General features: G+C 39.8%; 1 protein-coding gene across 2 annotated transcripts in view; it reads left to right on the top strand.

Moving 5' to 3' along the window:
- The window catches only part of snx2 (sorting nexin 2), a 50,523-nt gene that overhangs the window by 6,329 nt on the left and 25,713 nt on the right, over positions 1-18,481 (top strand). For both annotated transcript variants that reach the window (XM_069705939.1, XM_069705938.1), the window contains exons 2-8: positions 3,793-3,892; positions 4,950-5,110; positions 5,325-5,391; positions 7,098-7,141; positions 9,975-10,116; positions 10,798-10,876; positions 14,479-14,554. In XM_069705939.1, coding sequence (XP_069562040.1) covers positions 3,793-3,892; positions 4,950-5,110; positions 5,325-5,391; positions 7,098-7,141; positions 9,975-10,116; positions 10,798-10,876; positions 14,479-14,554 — 669 coding nt within the window. The remainder of the gene's footprint in view (positions 1-3,792; positions 3,893-4,949; positions 5,111-5,324; positions 5,392-7,097; positions 7,142-9,974; positions 10,117-10,797; positions 10,877-14,478; positions 14,555-18,481) is intronic.

The raw sequence follows: 18,481 nt of genomic DNA, 5'->3' as shown, positions 1-18,481 counted from the left end.
GTGGAATAGATGGAGTTTGCACGGCGACTATGCAGATGTGGCGGTTGCTCTGCTTCCATGAAAATGTCTGAAAGTTTTCTATGACGTGGAAATAAATGCAGCTCAGTTTTTGTGGACCTTTTGTGGAGAAGTTTGTTTTGAAAACTTCAAATATGGTTGCATGAAGCCAACTCATATCCTAATAGATATTATTTAGCAATAATCCATGATTGTACTTATATATTCATGGTTTGAGTCAGATCTCCCCACACACCAGATTTATAAAAAAATATTATTTTAACTGCATTTCCGAAAAAGATGGGACGCTGCAAATCCCATAAACCCATATTTAATTGAAAATAGACCAATGACAACACATGTTGAAACGGAGACATTTTATTGTTTTATGAAAAATATATGCTCATTTTGAATTTGATGCCAGCCAACGTGTCTAAAAAAAGTTGGGACATGTTTACCACTGTGCTGCATCACTTCTTCTTTTAACAACACTCTGTAAACATCTGGGACCTGCCAACATCAGTTGCTGGAGTTTTTAAAGTGAAATGTTCTCCCGTTCTTGCCTCATATAGGATTTCAGCTATTAAACAGTTTGGTTTTGAAAAGTGAACTGATAACAAGCTGGATTGTCCCTCTCCTCTTTTTCCTGAAGGAAGCAGTGTCAATGATTTCCAAAAAATAATTTCAAATCTTTTATTTGTCAGACCACTGAACAGTTTTCCACTTCTCCCTCAGTTCTTCTTAAATGAGCTTTGTCCCTCATAAGGCCACTGCATTTCTGGATCATGTTTTTATGTTGTTGTTTTTTTAACCAACATTTGTGAATGCAGCAATGAACTATGTTCACAGAGGATGGTTTTCAGAAGAGTTTCTGAGCCCATGCAGTGATTTCCACTACAAAATTGTGTCTGATCTCCAACATTGCGTAAAGAGATTTCTCCTGATTCTCTGTATCTTTTAATGATATTTTGTACAGTAGATGATGAAATCTACAAATTCTTTGCGATTTTACTTTGAGGAACATTATTCTTAGATTGTTGCATTATTTCCCCACACAGTCTTTCCGAGACCAGTGAAGCTCTCCCCATCTTCACTGCTGAGAGACTCTGCCTCTCTGGGATGCTCTTTTTATAATGAATTTTGTGACTACTCTTTTGTCAGGTAGCCTAATTAGCTGTGAGCTATTCCACCAGGTATTTCTTATAGCATGACACAACTTTTCCAGTCTTTTGTTGCCCTGTCCTTTTTTCGAAAGGGGGTTGTATGGAAAAAAACAACAACAACAAAAAAAAGATATATATAAATATATATATATATATATACACAGTGGTGTGAAAAAGTGTTTGCCCCCTTCCTGATTTCCAATTTTTTTTGCATGTCTGTCACTTAAATGTTTCAGATCATCAAACAAATTGAACTATTAGTCAAAGATAACACAAGTAAACACAAAATGCAGTTTTTAAATGAAGGTTTTTATTATTAAGGGGAAAAAAAAAAAAAATCCAAACCCACATGGTCCTGTGTGAAAAAGTGTTTGCCCCCTCCTGTTAAAACATAACTTAACTGTGGTTTATCACACCTGAGTTCAATTTCTCTAGCCACACCCAGGCCTGATTACTGCCACACCAGTTCTCAATCAAGAAACCACTTCAATAGGACCTGCCTGACAAAGTGAAGTAGACCAAAAGATCCTCAAAAGATAGACATCATGCCAAGATCCAAAGAAATTCAGGAACAAATGAGAAAGAAAGTAATTGAGATCTATCAGTCTGGAAAAGGTTCTAAAGCCATTTCTAAAGCTTTGGGACTCCAGAGAACCACAGTGAGAGCCATTATCCACAAATGGAGAAAACATGGAACAGCGGTGAACCTTCCCAGGAGCGGCCGGCCGACCAAAATTACCCCAAAAGAACAGCGACGACTCATCCGAGAGGTCACAAAAGACCCCACAACAACATCCAAAGAACTGCAGGCCTCACTTGCCTCAGTTAAGGTCAGTGTTCATGACTCCACCAGAAGAAAGAGACGGGGCAAAAATGGCTGCATGGCAGAGTTCCAAGACCAAAACCACCGCTGAGCAAAAAGAACATGAAGGCTCATCTCATTTTTGCCAGAAAACATCTTGATGATCCTCAAGACTTTTGGGAAAATACTCTGTGGACTGACGAGACCAAAGTTGAACTTTTTGGAAGGTGTGTGTCCCATTACATCTGGCGTAAAAGTAACACCGCATTTCAGAACAAGAACATCATACCAACAGTAAAACATGGTGGTGGTAGTATGATGGTCTGGAGCTGTTTTACTGCTTCAGGACCTGGAAGACTTGCTGTGATAAATAGAACCATGAATTCTTCTGTCTACCAAAACATCCTGAAGGAGAACGTCTGGCCGTCTGTTCGTGACCTCAAGCTGAAGCAAACTTGGGTTCTGCAGCAGGACAATGATCCAAAACACACCAGCAAGTCCACCTCTGAATGGATGAAGAAAAACAAAATGAAGACTTTGGAGTGGCCTCGTCAAAGTCCTGACCTGAATCCTATTGAGATGCTGTGACATGACCTTAAAAAGGCGCTTGGTGCTGGAAAACCCTCCAATGTGGCTGAATTACAACAACTCTGCAAAGATGAGTCGGCCAACATTCCTCCACAGCGCTGTAAAAGACTCATTGCAAGTTATCGCAAACACTTGATTGCAGTTATTGCTGCTAAGGGTGGCCCAACCAGTTATTAGGTTTAGGGGGCAAACACTTTTTCACACAGGGCCATGTGGGTTTGGATTTTTTTTCTCCCTTAATAATAAAAACATTCATTTAAAAACTGTATTTTGTGCTTATTTGTGTTATCTTTGACTAATATTTAAATTTGTTTGATGATCTGAAACATTTAAGTGTGACAAACATGCAACAAAAATAAGAAATCAGGAAGGGGGCAAAACCTTTTTCACACCACTGTATATATGTCTGTTTCTCAAACGAGACACTAATGTATTTGTCCTCTTGCTTAGTTGTGCACTGGGGCCTCCCACTCCTCTTTATATTCTGGTTAGAGGCAGTGTGCGCTGCTCTGTGAAGGGAGTAGTACACAGCGTTGTACGAGATCTTCAGTTTCTTGGTAATTTCTCGCATGGAATAGCCTTCATTTCGCAGAACAAGAACAGACTGACGAGTTTCAGAAGAAAGTTCTTTGTTTCTGGCCATTTTGAGACTGTACTGGAACCCACAACTGCTGATATTTCAAATATTCAACTAGTCCAAAGAAGACCAGATGTATTGCTTCTTTAATCAGCACAACAGTTTTCAGCGGTTAGCCTGTTGAAATTATCAACGTGCATTAGCAAATACAACTTGCCATTAGAAGACAGGACTAATGGTTGCTGAGAATGGCCTGTAGATATTTCATAAAAAAATCAGCTGTATACAGCTGCAGTAGTCACTTACAAGATTAACAATGTCTACAAAATATTTCTGATCAATTTGATGTTATTTTAATGGACAAAACATGTGCTTTTCTTTCAAAAACAAGGGAATTTCTAAGTGACCCCAAACTTTTGAACAGCAGTGTGTATATCTATAGAGCTTAGTGCAGCAAAACAATGAAGGTTAAAAATGAAAAGGAATGTCTGTCTTATCATAAACAATAAGTAATATCAGGACTCTTATCATTATTATAATCCACGATATTGTTTACAAAACATGTATTATTTAACAAACGTTTTTTTTATTCCTCTAAAAATAACATTTGCCTGCTGCATAAGAAGTCCCATTTTAAGTGTGTGTCTGTGTTTTTGTGTGTACAGTCACAACCAGCCTGTCAATCTCCCGAAGAGATCAGCACCAACTCAAATGGACCCAAACAAGACTCTCTTTTTGATGACGATCCAGAGGATCTGTTCGCAGGTATGTCTGTCACACGTACACAGATACATAAATTCCTACCTCTTTATGATATCATGCGAGCGCAAAAAAAATTACAAAACAACGTTGATGTGCTGATATTATGCTGAGTTTTGCCTATCTGTTGAGAATCGCATGCACCTCACAGGACCACACAGAGCTGCAGGGAAAACAAGGGAAAGCTACAGACATTGTAACGATCGGGCAAAGTAAGACCTACTTCTTAAAAGCAATGTAATCGTCTTTCTCAGGCTTATCAATGATGATAAATGATCTAGAGTCTGAAGTCTTTGACCATTTTGAGACATCAATGATTTATTACAACAATAAGAGCAGTATTTCTTTGATATGATTTGTCTGAAGTTTAAAAGGTTTTCCTTGATTAATTTCAATAATTTGTCTGTTCATATAGTCCCAGTTGCAAGGTTTCTATCTAAATGTAGCACAAATATTAACCACATTTTGGCACCAACTACTATGTTATGTGAATATTAGAAGTTAGTTGATAGAATAAACACCAGGTGGACCCTTTTGGTTCATTTGAACCTCCTTTATTTCCCTTTAATGTGGCTATTGTTGCTCTATGGCTTGTGGTACCTCCACATGCACTGCACTCCACTTCCATTGTAGAGATTCAGGGAAACGAGGAGTCACACAAAGCACAAATTTTAGGTTTGCTTTTCTACGCTGACCTAAAGTAAACACAGAAATTAGTCGCCTGGTGTGGCCATTTTGCCAACTGGATTCGGGATCACCATCTGGGGATACAAGCTGGCCGACCGAATCGCCCTGCATATTAATTAAAAAAAATCAAGTGAATTAATCAAGAATAAAAAAGACGAATAATAACAAAATGAGTGCAGAGAAGTTGAAAGTAAAGTAACTCTGGTAACCAATGTACCATTTTTTGTTTGTGTGCACATGTTATCCACAACAAGTAATGTCCATATTCTCTCTCTAAAGAGATACAATTTTTTGCCCTATCACACACTCACTGACTCTCTTTTATGTGTGCGTGTGTGTGTTGTTGTTGTTGTTGTTGCTGCTGTTGTTGTTGTAGAAGCAACAGAAGAGGTTTCATTGGACAGTCCAGAAAGAGACATCCTGCTATCTGATGGCCCGTCGCCCGCCATCACTCCTATCACCCCTCCCACCTCTGTCATCACCCCTTGCATTGGCCACGCCCATGACGACATGTTCACACACTCCTCCTTCGACGAGGTGACGCTTCTTTGTGGCCACATGGCACTTTAATTTCCTTCTGATCGGTCAAAATGAACAAATACATTTTGGTTGTATATTTGCAACGCACTGAATTTGTCAATCATTTGGGGAAAACCAGAATTATAACCTCTAAAACTGACATATTATTATCACATTAATAAGTGATCGTAGTCTCTTTGAAGAACAGTTTTTTTTTTCCGTGTTTCTGTAGATTGAAGAGGAGGAGGATGGTGATTCGTTTGACATGCACATATCAGTGTCTGACCCAGAGAAAGTGGGTGAGTGTATTTTGATTTTGCATTTATATAGTCCTGGAATATCCTGGAACAATGAGAGGCGTATTTAAGAACAGGTGAAGTCAGAAAAATCCAAAAGATATTGGTTATTTAGCATTATAAACATTTTCCTCAGTCTCATTAGCCCACATTTCCCATCAGCCCCCAAAGCAATGAAATAAAATGTAGTCGACATCGACAGAAGCCAACAGTCTACTAAGTTACAGATTTTCATCATTCTAACAAATTACTGCACTAATAGTTTATTGTTACAACACCACTGAAGCTCTGTAGTAGTGACATGTGGGTCACCTGTGACCCGTGTCCCCTGTGGGCTAACCGACGGGCGGATTCGGGTGGGGTCGGATTCCAAAAGTGACAAGGAAACAGCTCTGACCAAGTTTATAGATAACACGCAAAATTCGGGCGATTTCGTATTGCAAGAACTTTTTCAGAGTTTCAAGTTTTTCTCTGCAGTGTAGTCACTGAGAACCATCGTAGTTCTCAGAACTCGGTGTAGTGGGACTTTTGTGGCTCCGACTTCACGGTAGATACTTTTTCGCATAGGAGAAATTGTACCGTGAGTGAGTCAACACTTTGCCTTGCCATCACGCAGCCCTTTCCCATGAGGGGAAACTTAAGCTGCTATATTGCCCTTTTTCAAAGTTACTAGACTCCCTTGACAAAAACAGTCATTTTTCTTTTGGAATATTTTATTTTTAAACGTTTTAACAATTCAAGAGAACATATAGAACATTAAACATTGCAGAACATTACATAACAAATTGAGAAAGAAAAATACACAAATAAATGAAATAAAATTAAGTAAATAAATAAATCAAGTGAATATATAATTCCCCCAAACAAAACAAAACAACACCAACAACAACAAAAAGAGAGACACAGCACAGCACAATGTATATTGTAGCTCAAAGCTTCAAATAGCTACAGTCCTATGGTGCTGTTAGTGTTGTACCCATGTACTCCAAATAAGGCTGCCAGATAGTAAAAAAATAATTATATCATTTTTTGACATCATATATAATCTTTTCAAGAGGAATATAACTGTTCATTTCCACAGTCGATGAGAGTAGGGGAATCAGATTTCCATGTCATTGCTATACATTTCCTGGCCACACATAAGCAATTTCTGCAAGTTTAATTTGGGGCTTCTTTAAAGATCTGTTGACAAAAAACAGTTATTTGACCATATAGAACACTGGTCAACAAACTGCCTCGATTGGTTTGTGTTATTGTGTAACTTGTTTTAACACATTAGTCCGGATGCAAACTAACACAGTTCAGAGCTAAAAACATGAGGTCTGTCCTAAAGAAAAAAGTTTCGGGGGTTATTAACCATTAATATGTGCGTTGACAGTGCAGGACTGATATTTCATACGCGGTAGAGGTTTAATTCCTAAACTTGTTTTACAGTCCCTGTATGTAAATATATAAAAGGTCAAACAAGAGACAGTAAATATTGCCACAAGAAAACTTATGTAACCAGTTTAACTAGTGTGATATATGAGCTGAGTGTGTTCCTGTTTCAAGCGTCAGTTATTCTGTTTAAAGTATTAATGCTAATTAAACAGTGAGTGACACATTGAAAAGACAATGTTGTATTTCACTGTGTAATTGAAATACTGGTGAGATTTTATGGCCTAAATACATTTATATAACTTTTTGTGTGATTCCACTTTGTTTTCCAGGTGATGGAATGAATGCATACATGGCCTACAAAGTGACGACCAAGGTGAGATTTTTATCAAACTGGTTATTTTATTTATGTTTTTATGGCAAGTGATGCTTATTGGTAAAGCATTTATTTATATATTAGTCGGATCTAAAGCATTTGAAGCAAAACTTGTTTCTCAACATTCTTTCAATAAAACACACAAGGGTGAGAATTTTTTCTTGTGACAGACGGGTGTATTCACAATTTCGTTTATGTATTCTTCTCCACTACTGTCTATGTGTAGTCAGATATCAGATATATGCCACCTTCAGATATCCTCAGATCTATGGTGTGCGTGAAGCAGAAGCCGAAATTTGTTGAATTTTGACCCCAAACTATGCTGACCTTTTTGGGTTAAGCCAATAACGGTTGACCTCTGCTTGAACTAAAAAAAATATAGACATTAATTACTTCTTCTGAATTTCCAGAACTATACAGTAAAAAAAAAACTGGCCTCACATTAGCATGCAGATGCAACAACAACAACAAAAAAAGCACAGTTTGTGTCTTGGAAACATAGTCATTTACTACTTGCTATATTAGCCCTGTAGGATTAAGTCAGGTGAAAGACAAAGCGTTTATTGTGATACAGTTCAATTAAATTATTCCTCTGCTTACATTTATCAAAGTAACATGAGGTATAAAAACAAAGAAAAATAAAAGGTGATTAGTAAAATGTATTACGGGCAGAAAGCACAACTAAAGGCTCTTCTTTTTTCGCTATAAGTCCAGGTTTTTAGTGTTCATAATACAGTATTAAAACACGGGTCTTGCACTCTACGTTCCCGCAGTATTTACCACTTTTTCTGTACCATTTCTGTTAGCCTGGAAGTTTTCTTTGCTGTGAATAAACGTTCTACAAAGCAGCCCGCAGTAGATCGAGACTCGAACAGTGTTTTTGTAACAAACCTTATAATGCTGATATTTCTTTTCTCGATACCACGCCATTTTTCCATTGTTTGTTCTGGAAATTCTGAAAAACACAAGTAGGTTTGTCCCTCCTTTAGTTCAAGTGTGGTACGTCAGCGCAGATCAAGTCAAAGTTTAAAATGGAGATGGACCACTGAATAATATGGCTGTGGTTTGTTTAATTTTTCACCTTCGACAAGACATGACACTAAAATCACTACAACGATATTCACCTAGATTTGATCGAAAACTTCTCTTTTTTGCCAGTCGGGTGCAGCCAATCTTCAAACAAGCTAATTGATGATGTCATTGGAAATTGGTTTGTCTCTGCTATTCGCTTGAACATATGCTCTAGATGTAGAATCTGATTCAGTTTTTTTTGCACATGTCTATTTTAAATAGGTTTCCAAGTAAATATTGCTTATTCGACCCAGACCCAGAATGTGTCACCTGCAAATCTCTGACAGACTCAATTTGATCGTTTTCTTAGGAGAATTGGCACATTTCTTTCCATGAGCTGTTGGGGGTCCCAACAAATTCATCCACATAGTATATGGTCACATAGTCCAGGCACAGCATGACCATATGGTGCAGTGAGATGGGAAACACTTTAACTTTCTGTCATTTTGTGACAGCAGAACAACAATTTACTAGCGATTCTAGCACATTTTCCACATGCACACCTATTAACAGTTGCATATACCATGTAGAACATTTTTTATAAACACAACTTGTGATTTAAAAGGTTAAATCCATTGTTATGTCCCACAAAAAGCCCCCAAAAATTAGATGAATGTTTACCATCTGAGATGTCCTGCTGTAATCTGTGATCCTGTGGATTTTTGTGCTGTTGTGCAGATGGATCTGAGAAAGTCGACATTTCCGATCAAAAAATGAGAGCTAATATTAGTTAGCAGGTTTACAGTTGACTCTTAGTGCCTCCACAATGGCAAAAGGATGAGCCAGGGCTCACAAGCAGTGGGTGCTGCCCTGCGTCTTCTTTGAAGCTGGCCAAACAGAAGTCAGTAGACTCTCAGGGAGAGAGACCTTGAATTGAGGGGATACATAAAAAGGGCAGTTTAAGATAAAGACGTTGGTTTGAGCTGTGAATCACGGAAAGTTACTTTATTAAACTCTTGGAATATAAACAAAATAACACCTTAAAAATGTATATAAATGGTCCCCTTTTACAACTATACATCATATACTAGGTTTAACCTAAAAATAATAATGCCAATAATAAACTTTATTTGTATAGCACCTTTCATACAAGAAATGCAGCTCAAAGTGCTTTACAGCAAGATAATTTCATGCAGTGTTTCATATAAAAACAGATACAAATGAACATTTTAAATTATAGAAAAGAAATGAGATGCATGAGAACAGATAGAATGGATAAGAACCGATAAAATGCATGAGAAACAGATAATATGCATAAAATTAAACAGAGTTAAAATATGAAATAAGCAATATGCATTTTAAAGGTATAGTAGTTCAAATGCAGGCAAGTGCAAGAGAGCTTCCAGAGTAACTAGTTAAAGGCTAATGTAAAGAGATATGTTTTGAGCTTCCTTTTAAAAGTATTAACTGAGCTAGCTTCCCTGATATCCTAGCGTATCAATACCCCAACTTTTCTTCTTTTGCAATATATAAGCTTTTTTTTTTATTTTTTTATTTATTTATTTATTTTTTTAAATTTTCCCACATTTCCCTTGACAGTACTTTGTGAATTCATAAAGTTCTTAAAAGCAGTGTTGATGGAAGCACACTTGCTGCTTCCCCACAAGTTGCTGTGGCTGAAAGCTTTTACAGGCCTTTCAAACCGATGTTTCCATTAACTTTTTGTGTTTTAACCAACAGGACAGAAGCAACAGTCGTTGACTACTCTCTCTTATCTTTCTCTCCGTCTCTTTCTCTCTCTCTCTCTCTGTCTATCACCCAGACTTCCATATCCCTGTTCAAGTGTAATGAGTTTTCAGTAAAAAGGCGTTTCAGTGATTTCCTGGGTCTGCACAGTAAACTGGCCTCCAAGTACCTTCATATAGGCTACATTGTCCCCCCTGCACCGGAGAAAAGCATTGTGGGTAAGTAAAGCCAATGCCACGTGACCCACCCACTGTTGGGCCAATGGGACTGTCTAGAAAGCAGGTTTAGTGTAACCTCTGAGTTTGTTGTGCTAGAGTTGACTTTATAGCTCACATTAACTCTCAGTCAGAGGTGAATTTTGCTCTGAAAAGTCCCATCTGGTAGCTTTTCTCCTATAAATCTTCAACTAAGCCTAATAAGCTGTCTGACACACCATTTAATCTTCTCATTCATGCACCTGATATCAAAACCACATTTCCACCAAAATCCATTCTGAAAGGTAGTTATTAGAACTAATACTTAGTTGTCTGTGTTTTCACCGCAGTCTGAACCCTGCAAAGATGACTTTTTACTTATTTATTTTTGCATTCAACATTAAAGAAAACCAAAGAATCCTGCTCAGTACCCGTCACTTGAACTCACTATAGTAACACAACGTTTTGGTGTCTACCACCATCACATAAAGGCCATGCTTATTTTCCTGTGGAAATTCCCACCTATCAGAGGATGCCAGCAAACTCTCCCAATATGAGAAGTAAATACATACATAAATAGAGTTTGTGTAAAATGTTCTATGAGTTGTGAGTGAAAACAGACAAATGTGTGTTTATGTTAATTAGTATCCCGCCCTTGTTGTGTTTGGTTATCAGTTATGTAAATGAATCTCTTCTTGTCTGCAGGGATGACCAAGGTGAAGGTGGGGAAGGAGGACCATTCTTCCAACGAGTTTGTGGAGAAGAGGAGATCAGCACTAGAGAGGTATTACGAGAACAAAACACAGAAGAATCGAAAATGCAGCGGAATTTTGTTTTCTGCTGCCCATTTATGGGAATTTGCAATACTGGTTTATGGTCAGCAGAAATGTAACAATTGAAAAATCTATCGTACAGAAATCAGTTACTTTTTATTTACAAGATTTCCAAATTCTGTGATATTTTTATTTATTTTTTTGTCATTCTTTTCCCATTGTGACTGTGATAGAGGTATTGAGTTGGGTTTTAAAAAAGTCTTCAAATTCATTGGAGAAAGACTGTTAAAACAGAATTACCAGAAAGTATTAAAAGAGAAGAGACAATGGACTGGAGATTAAAAACTGAAGGACAAAAAGAGCAGTGGAAAGAGCACTTTGAGGAACTCCTAAACCCCACCATCATGCCCCCTGGAGAGGAGGCAGTGTCTGAAGACTTGGAGGGGGGGTCGCACCCATATCCCTGGCAAAAAGCTCCTCGGTGGCAAGGTGCCGGGGGTGGATGAGATCCGTCCTGAGATGCTGAAGGTGCTGGACATTGCTGGGCTGTCTTGGCTGACACGCCTCTTCAATGTTGCATGGGGGTTGGGAACAGTGCCCATGGACCGTGGTTCCCATTTTCCAAAAAGGGGACCGGAGAGTGTGTTCCAACTATCAGGGTATCACACTACTCAGCCTCCCGGGCAAAGCTTATGCCAGAGTGCTAGAAAGGAGGCTCTGACCGTTTGTCGAACCTCAGATTCAAGAGCAGCAGTGCGGATTCCGTCCCGGTTGTGGAACAATGGACAAGCTCTTACCCTCGCAAGACTCAACTGGAGGGGTCCTGGGAGTTTGCCCATCCAGTCTACATGTGCTTTGTGGACTTGGAGAAGGCTTTCGACCGGGTCCCTCGGGTTTTTTTTGGGGGGTGCTGCGGGAGTTCGGGGTGTCATCCGGGCTCTGTACAACCGCAGTAGGAGCTGTGTTCGTATTCTCGGCAATAAGTCAGACACGTTCCTGGTGGGTGTTGGCCTCCGCCAGGGCTGTTCTTTGTCACCGATCCTGTTTGTGACCTTCATGGACAGGATATCTAGGCGGAGCCGGGGGCAGGAGAACGTCGGGTTCGAGGATCTCGGGATCGCATCTCTGCTGTTTGCAGATGATGTGGTCCTGTTGGCCTCTTCGGACCATGACCTCCAGCACTCACTGGGGCGGTTTGCAGCCCAGTGTGAAGCGGCGGGGATGAGGGTTAGCAACTCCAAATCTGAGGCCATGGTTCTCTGCCGGAAACCGGTGGATTGCTCCCTCCAGGCGGGGACGGAGTGCCTGCCTCAAGGAGTTTAAGTATCTCGGGGTCTTGTTCACGGGAGATCGACAGGCGGATCGGTGCGGCTGCAGCAGTAAAACAGGTGCTGCACTGGACTGTGTTGGTGAAGAGGGAGCTGAACCGGAAGGCAAAGCTCTCAGTTTACCAGGCGATCTACGTTCCGACCCTCACCGATGCTTACGACCTCTGGGAATCGTGACCGAAAGATCGAGGTCGCGGCTACAAGCGGCCGAAATTAATTTCCTCCATAGGGTGGCTGGGCTCAGCCTTAGAGATCGGGTAAGCAGCTTGGACGTCAGGAGGGAACTCGGAGTAGATTCGCTACACCTTCGTGTCGAAAGGAGTCAGCTGAGGTGGTTTGGGCATCTGATCAGGATCCTCTTGGGCGCCTCCCTCTGGAGGTTTTCCGGGCATGCCCAACTGCCAGGAGACCCCAGGGAAGACCCAGAACACGCTGGTAGGGATTATATCTCCCAGCTGGCCTGGGAATGCCTCGGGATCCCCCAGGATGAGCTGGAAAGTGTTGTGGGGGAGAGGGAAGTCTGGACCAACTTGCTTGGCCTGCTGCCACCATGACCCGATCCTGGAAAAGGGGAATATGATGGATTGATGGAGGACAAAAAGAAAAATATTTTTTTCTATAATAGCTATTGCTGCAGTTGTGAAAATCCATTTTCTCAGCAGACACGATGACTTGTTTGAAACTAAAGCGGCTAAAAGGAATGTAGCCATCATTCATTTTAGTATTTACACCTGTGCTTTTTTTTTCGTTCTTCTGCTTTTGTGATAACTTACACACACACACACACACACACACACACACACACACACACACACACACACACACACACACACACACACACACACACACACACACACACACACACACACACACACACACACACACACACACTTTGTCATCAACACAGCTAACAAAAAATTAAGGTAACTACATCACAGGCTGATAGTCCTGCATTCTTGTTTTTGTATGCGCGTGCGTGCGTGCGTGCGTGCGTGTGTGTGTGTGTGTGTGTGTGTGTGTGTGTGTGTGTGTGTGTGTGTGTGTGTGTGCGTGTGTGCGTGTGTGCGTGTGTGTGTGTGTATGTGCATGTATGCAGTCATGGTAAAGGAAAGATCAACTTGGTCAGAACATTACAGGTTGAAAGGTTAACCCCCCCCAAATATTACATACATAATTATCACAACATCCATCTTCATGTGTGCGTTGAATACTAGGGGGGGTAAGGAGAGGGGGACGGGGCTGACATTCTGCTGCCCTTTCCTGCTGGTGCTTGATTGACTGGAAGGTCAGCCAGTGACAGGTGTTAGAGCTCAGAGCTGCAGAACTCCATGCTGATGGACACGTGTATGCAAACGAATGAGCAGGGTTAATTAGGACAAAAGTTTTACAATCATGGACATTTTTAAAGTTACAACCCTGATTCCAAAAAAAGTTGGGCTGCTGTGTAAAATGTAAATATTGCAATGATTTGCAAATTAAATAAACCAATATTTTATTGCAGATAGACTAAAGACAACATATCAGACGTTGCTCCATAGCAGAAGAGTCCGGGTGCTAAAATGACCTTCCTGCAGTCCAGATCTGTCTCCAATTTAAAAAAATTTGCCGCATTACTAAAATAAAAAATATGACAAAGGAGACCCTACACTGCAGCTAGAATTATATCTTTAGGCAATAATAGAGCAACTTTTCAATCGTATATGAGGCAAGAACGGGAGAACATTTCACTTTAAAAACTCCAGAAACTGGTGTCCTCAGTTCCCAAACGATTATGGGATTTACGGGATTTGCAAATCATTGCATTCTGTTTTTATTTGCATTTTACACAGCGTTCCAACTTTTTTGGGGAAACGGGGGTTGTAATAGGCAAAAAACATTCCAATGATAGCACTTTCATTTTTAATGAGTGTTTTTGGTTTACGTAATAAAGGGTTACAATAATGGTACATTTCCGATGAATATTTAACTTTTGGTGATTTTTCTTTTTTTTGGCAACTGTTAACAAATCCCAGGAAAAGACCAAAACAATTTGATCCTACTAAGTCGGGAGACAAAGCAATAAAGAGAGAGAGGTGATCCCAGACTACTGGGATTATAAAACATTAAGAGGCAGGTGGTAGAATGGTAGTCATCCAAGAGGCCCTGATAAAGAATAAATACCTTATTTTTTTTAAGATAAGTGTGGCTGCTAGCTCCTCTAAGGCAATAAGTTAAACACTGATAATAAGTGAAGTTTTGCCAAAAGCAAATTTGTTTTTTGATTAGTATTTTTTTCTATGTTTCAGGTATTTGATGCGAACAGTGAATCATCCCATTCTACTCAAGGATCCTGACGTCCTGCTGTTTCTGGAGAGCTCAGAAGTAAATATGAAAATTGACTTATTTTACTCGGAAATGTTTGACTCATCAGCATCAGTCAGTCAGTCAGTCAGTCAGTCAGTCAGTCAGTCAGTCATTCGGTACAGCCAGGACTTTATACAAACATCAACAAAATAGTTTGTTGTCATCAGACTTCCTTTCGACAGGGCTTCCTTGTTTTCCTCTACAGAACTGTTGTTGTTTTAACAGCACTTCTTGCAGCCCAGTGCCTTTTTCAATGTAACTGACAAAACCCTTAACAGTGGAGTACAGTCGGCATCGTTATTTTAAAAAGTGCTTCTGCTTCAATGCTTCACTGCAGAAAATCAACACAACCTGCAAACTGCAGTTAGACTGCATACCTGCTTTTTTGTCTGTTCCATTTCTGGAGTTCAATTTTAACTTCAATGCTAAAACAATGGGTAGGAGTTTAAAAACTCACAGCAGCCCATTTAGTTATTAGAGGCAGTTTGTTTTTCAGTGAAACTTTTGGATCAGGTGAGCAGAAAAATGGTTTTAAAATTTTAAAAGATAACACACAATTTGTTTGTCCATTTTTTTTTTAGCCATACAAGAAAAAATGGTATTTTAACCTTGAGAACCCGACGAACGCAAAGTGCATTCAAATTCACTCCTCTTTAATCTCGGTTGAATAGCGTAGCGAGTATTCATCACCATGTGTAGGATATCTCGTGAAACTGCACAACTTGATCTTTCAAAAAAATGTCGCTGTCTGTGTGACGAAGCATTGCGGAGATAATTGAAGTTGAGGTTGCATCGACATTGCACTCTGCATGAAGCGCTACTCTTCATTGAATGAATCCCGAAGTCCCACTCACTTCAGAACGTACTGTATAGGAAAATAAACAGCAGAACTTACCTTTTCTGATGAGACCAGTCGTTTCTCTGTACGACAAAGCGTTTTAAGCCAGTCCAGTTGAAATCACAGCTGACTTCTGTACCATCTCCAACATAGAGCTGACATTACATCCCGCTTTGTATGAAATAAATAATAATAATAACAACACATTTGTGGGCCTGCACTATAGCTGAGTTAGCTGTATTTTTTTCCCCCTGATATAAAGGCTAATATAAAAAAATCTCTAAAACTTCACTTAAAAGTGAAGGTAGTGAAATCGCCCTGAAAATAGCCAACGGTTCACCGGGTTAATGTATTAAAACGTCCACACTGTATCCTGTATGGAGGAAAAGCTTTGCTGCAGTGACCTCAGTGAGCTCTATAATTGAATGTCACCAGCCAAGTATTAAAATAATTCCATTAATTAAACTTTTATTTTTGCAGGATGTAATACGACCAGTAGCTGTTAAATCATTCATTAACTTCATAAATTTACCATCAAGATTGTCAGCCTCATTGTCTAGAGCAGAGGTTTGTGTACCCAACCATATTTCCCATGTATAATTTCCCAGTACAGATACCCATATTTTTTTCATGAAATAAAGTTTACGGATTTAACCATGCAATAGCCTTAGAAAATAACAATAAGAAAATCAAATCAAAGAACATATTTCATATTTCTTTGCATCCAAACTGGCATCAATAAATTGCACCTGTGTTCATTGTCTTAAGCTTCTGCCTGCCCATACCACAACATCCCTGCCACCATGAGCCACTCCGTTCATAACATACCTGTCAGCATCAGTCTACCATCTGTAAACTGGTATTTATTGATGAAGATATAAATGACAAAGTCCTACAAACTTTCAGACCCCATTAAATGTGAGCATTTGCATTTTTTCCTCTCAAGCTTCCTTGAGATGGTTTCTGACAGTTTGTGCAGAAATTCTTTGGTTGTATAAAACCAACTGTTGCATCAGCTGTTTTGGGGTGTTGTGACATCTTGTAGCATTGCGTTGGGTGATAAAACTGCACATTTTCGAGTGTCCTGTTATTATGGCCCGTCCAGGGCACACCTGTGCAGTAGTTATGCTGTTAACCTAGTATCTTGATGTGCCACATCTGTCAGGTGGATGGATTATATTGGAAAAGGTGAAGTGCTCACTTCATGGATCTTAACAAATTTGTGAAATTTCTTTTAGAGGTCTTACATCTACCATAGACTGTATATAAAAGTGGACATAGCTTCCGGGTCTGAAAAATGAGGCCGATGAGGAAGTGCCTTAAGCTGCCATACCACATAGTGCCACTAGAAGTTGCTCCGAAAAGCCTCCGGCTCGTTAGAGTCCCATTAAACGAGTCAAATAAAATTCTCAGTCAATACAATTTCTCCATGAGTTATCTTGGTTTTGCTAGTTGAAGTCACCCCTTATTAGTTTTCTCCATAATTAATGACGAGACTATTTTCAGATATCCATCTGAAAATAGTCATTAATAGTCATTAATTATGAAATAAGCTTAAAAAAGTCTTGTTTTTGGGGGCGTGTCTGTTTGATTGACAGGCCTGTGGTGCAGTCAAGGTACGGCTATCGGTGGGCGGGACGTAGTATCTCCGGGTTTCCAATCAAATTGGGTCAGATCCCCCGCTTGCTCCTCCCCTCGCTCGCCCAAATATGGTCACTTCCACTCAGGACTAGCAAGATGTCGCTGGCCAAATTACAAACTCGAGGCTTCCAAACGGCCGTTCACAAACCAACGGGCGACGTCACTGCTGGTTGCCAGTTGACTTCAACTGAGTGTTGTGTTTATATTTTTGTTGAATGTGTATGTATGTGTGTAGAGAAGGGAGGTGGGGGGGATAGCTGTAATTGATCATTGTGACTGATGACATGTTGTTAATATAAAGTTGACAACTAAAACTCTTTCAACTTGAATTCTGTGTACAGATCTGGATGTCTGTCTTTGAGATGGTTAGATACGTTTTAGTGGTTCCTCCTTTTTTTCCCCAAAATGTTCTTGATCATCATTTGCATTCTGGCTTCTGGTCATGTATAACTTGTACCTGATCATCCAACTCAAACAGTAATATACACCACAATTGCCACATGTTGATGTTATCTTGGTACCTTTGGTTCCATAGGAAAGAAGTACCTTCACATTATCAAAAGTATTGGTTCTCGTAATAACCGTAGTAAGTGTGTAATGCCTCCCTCAACTAAAACTATTCAAACTGTATTTTGCGGTCTTTGTGTTGTTTATTAACCATTGTTGATTGTGAAATGTGCAAAAATCCTCAGTGCCAGACTTTGTTTGGTCTGCAAACAAAAAACCCAGCTTTGCATAAATAACAGTTTTTTCATGATGGAGGGGACTTTGGGACTTTCTGACATTTGACGTGAGATTAGTTTAAGAGTTGGCATCCCTGCCAGGGAAACGAATTCAAAGTGAAAGTATATTGATCCATATCCTCGCCCAGTTTTAAGTTGGGAATCTTGGAGCCTTCTTCTTCTTATACATATACTTGCATGTTATGTAGACTACACTTTCTTTAGTGTTTCTTTAGTCTTTAGCAAGGCTCTTGGATACCAGGATGAGCCTTGTGCTCCACCAGTTGCACTCGCACCACAGTTTGGAATCACGAGAGGACAATAGTGGAAAGATTAAAAGGTCATTATGATCCATCCTACGCGCACCCATAATATCCACCGTAGATGTATAAAAATGTAACCAGCATTTATCGAGCTATTTCACCCTTTGGACCATTAGGTCAGATATACAGACAGATTGACCTTGACACAATCAAATAATACCTTTGTTAAAAATAGGCGACCGCTTCTTTTCCCCAACAAGCAGCAAAAAAGTGCCAATAAGGTAAAAACCAACAAGTCCTTGCTGTGAGCCAAGCTTCGGAAAACTGCCACAGGTTTTAAAGGCCCCCGGCATGTTCCGTTTCTGCACTTTATCCTCCACTCAGACGAAATCCTCTTGAAGCATTTTATCTTGTCAGCTCAAACTTCCTTCCCGCCACCATCCACCTTAACTCTGGGATTGCATTGTGTTATACGGCTGCT

This window comes from Brachyistius frenatus, unplaced genomic scaffold (genome assembly GCF_029030835.1).
Source record: "Brachyistius frenatus isolate BFR_SWC_R1_liver_20210118 unplaced genomic scaffold, ASM2903083v1 Contig_60, whole genome shotgun sequence".
Lineage (NCBI taxonomy): Eukaryota > Metazoa > Chordata > Actinopteri > Embiotocidae > Brachyistius > Brachyistius frenatus.
The sequence above is the reverse complement of the archived record's forward strand: the minus strand, read 5'-3'. Positions and strand labels throughout refer to the sequence as shown.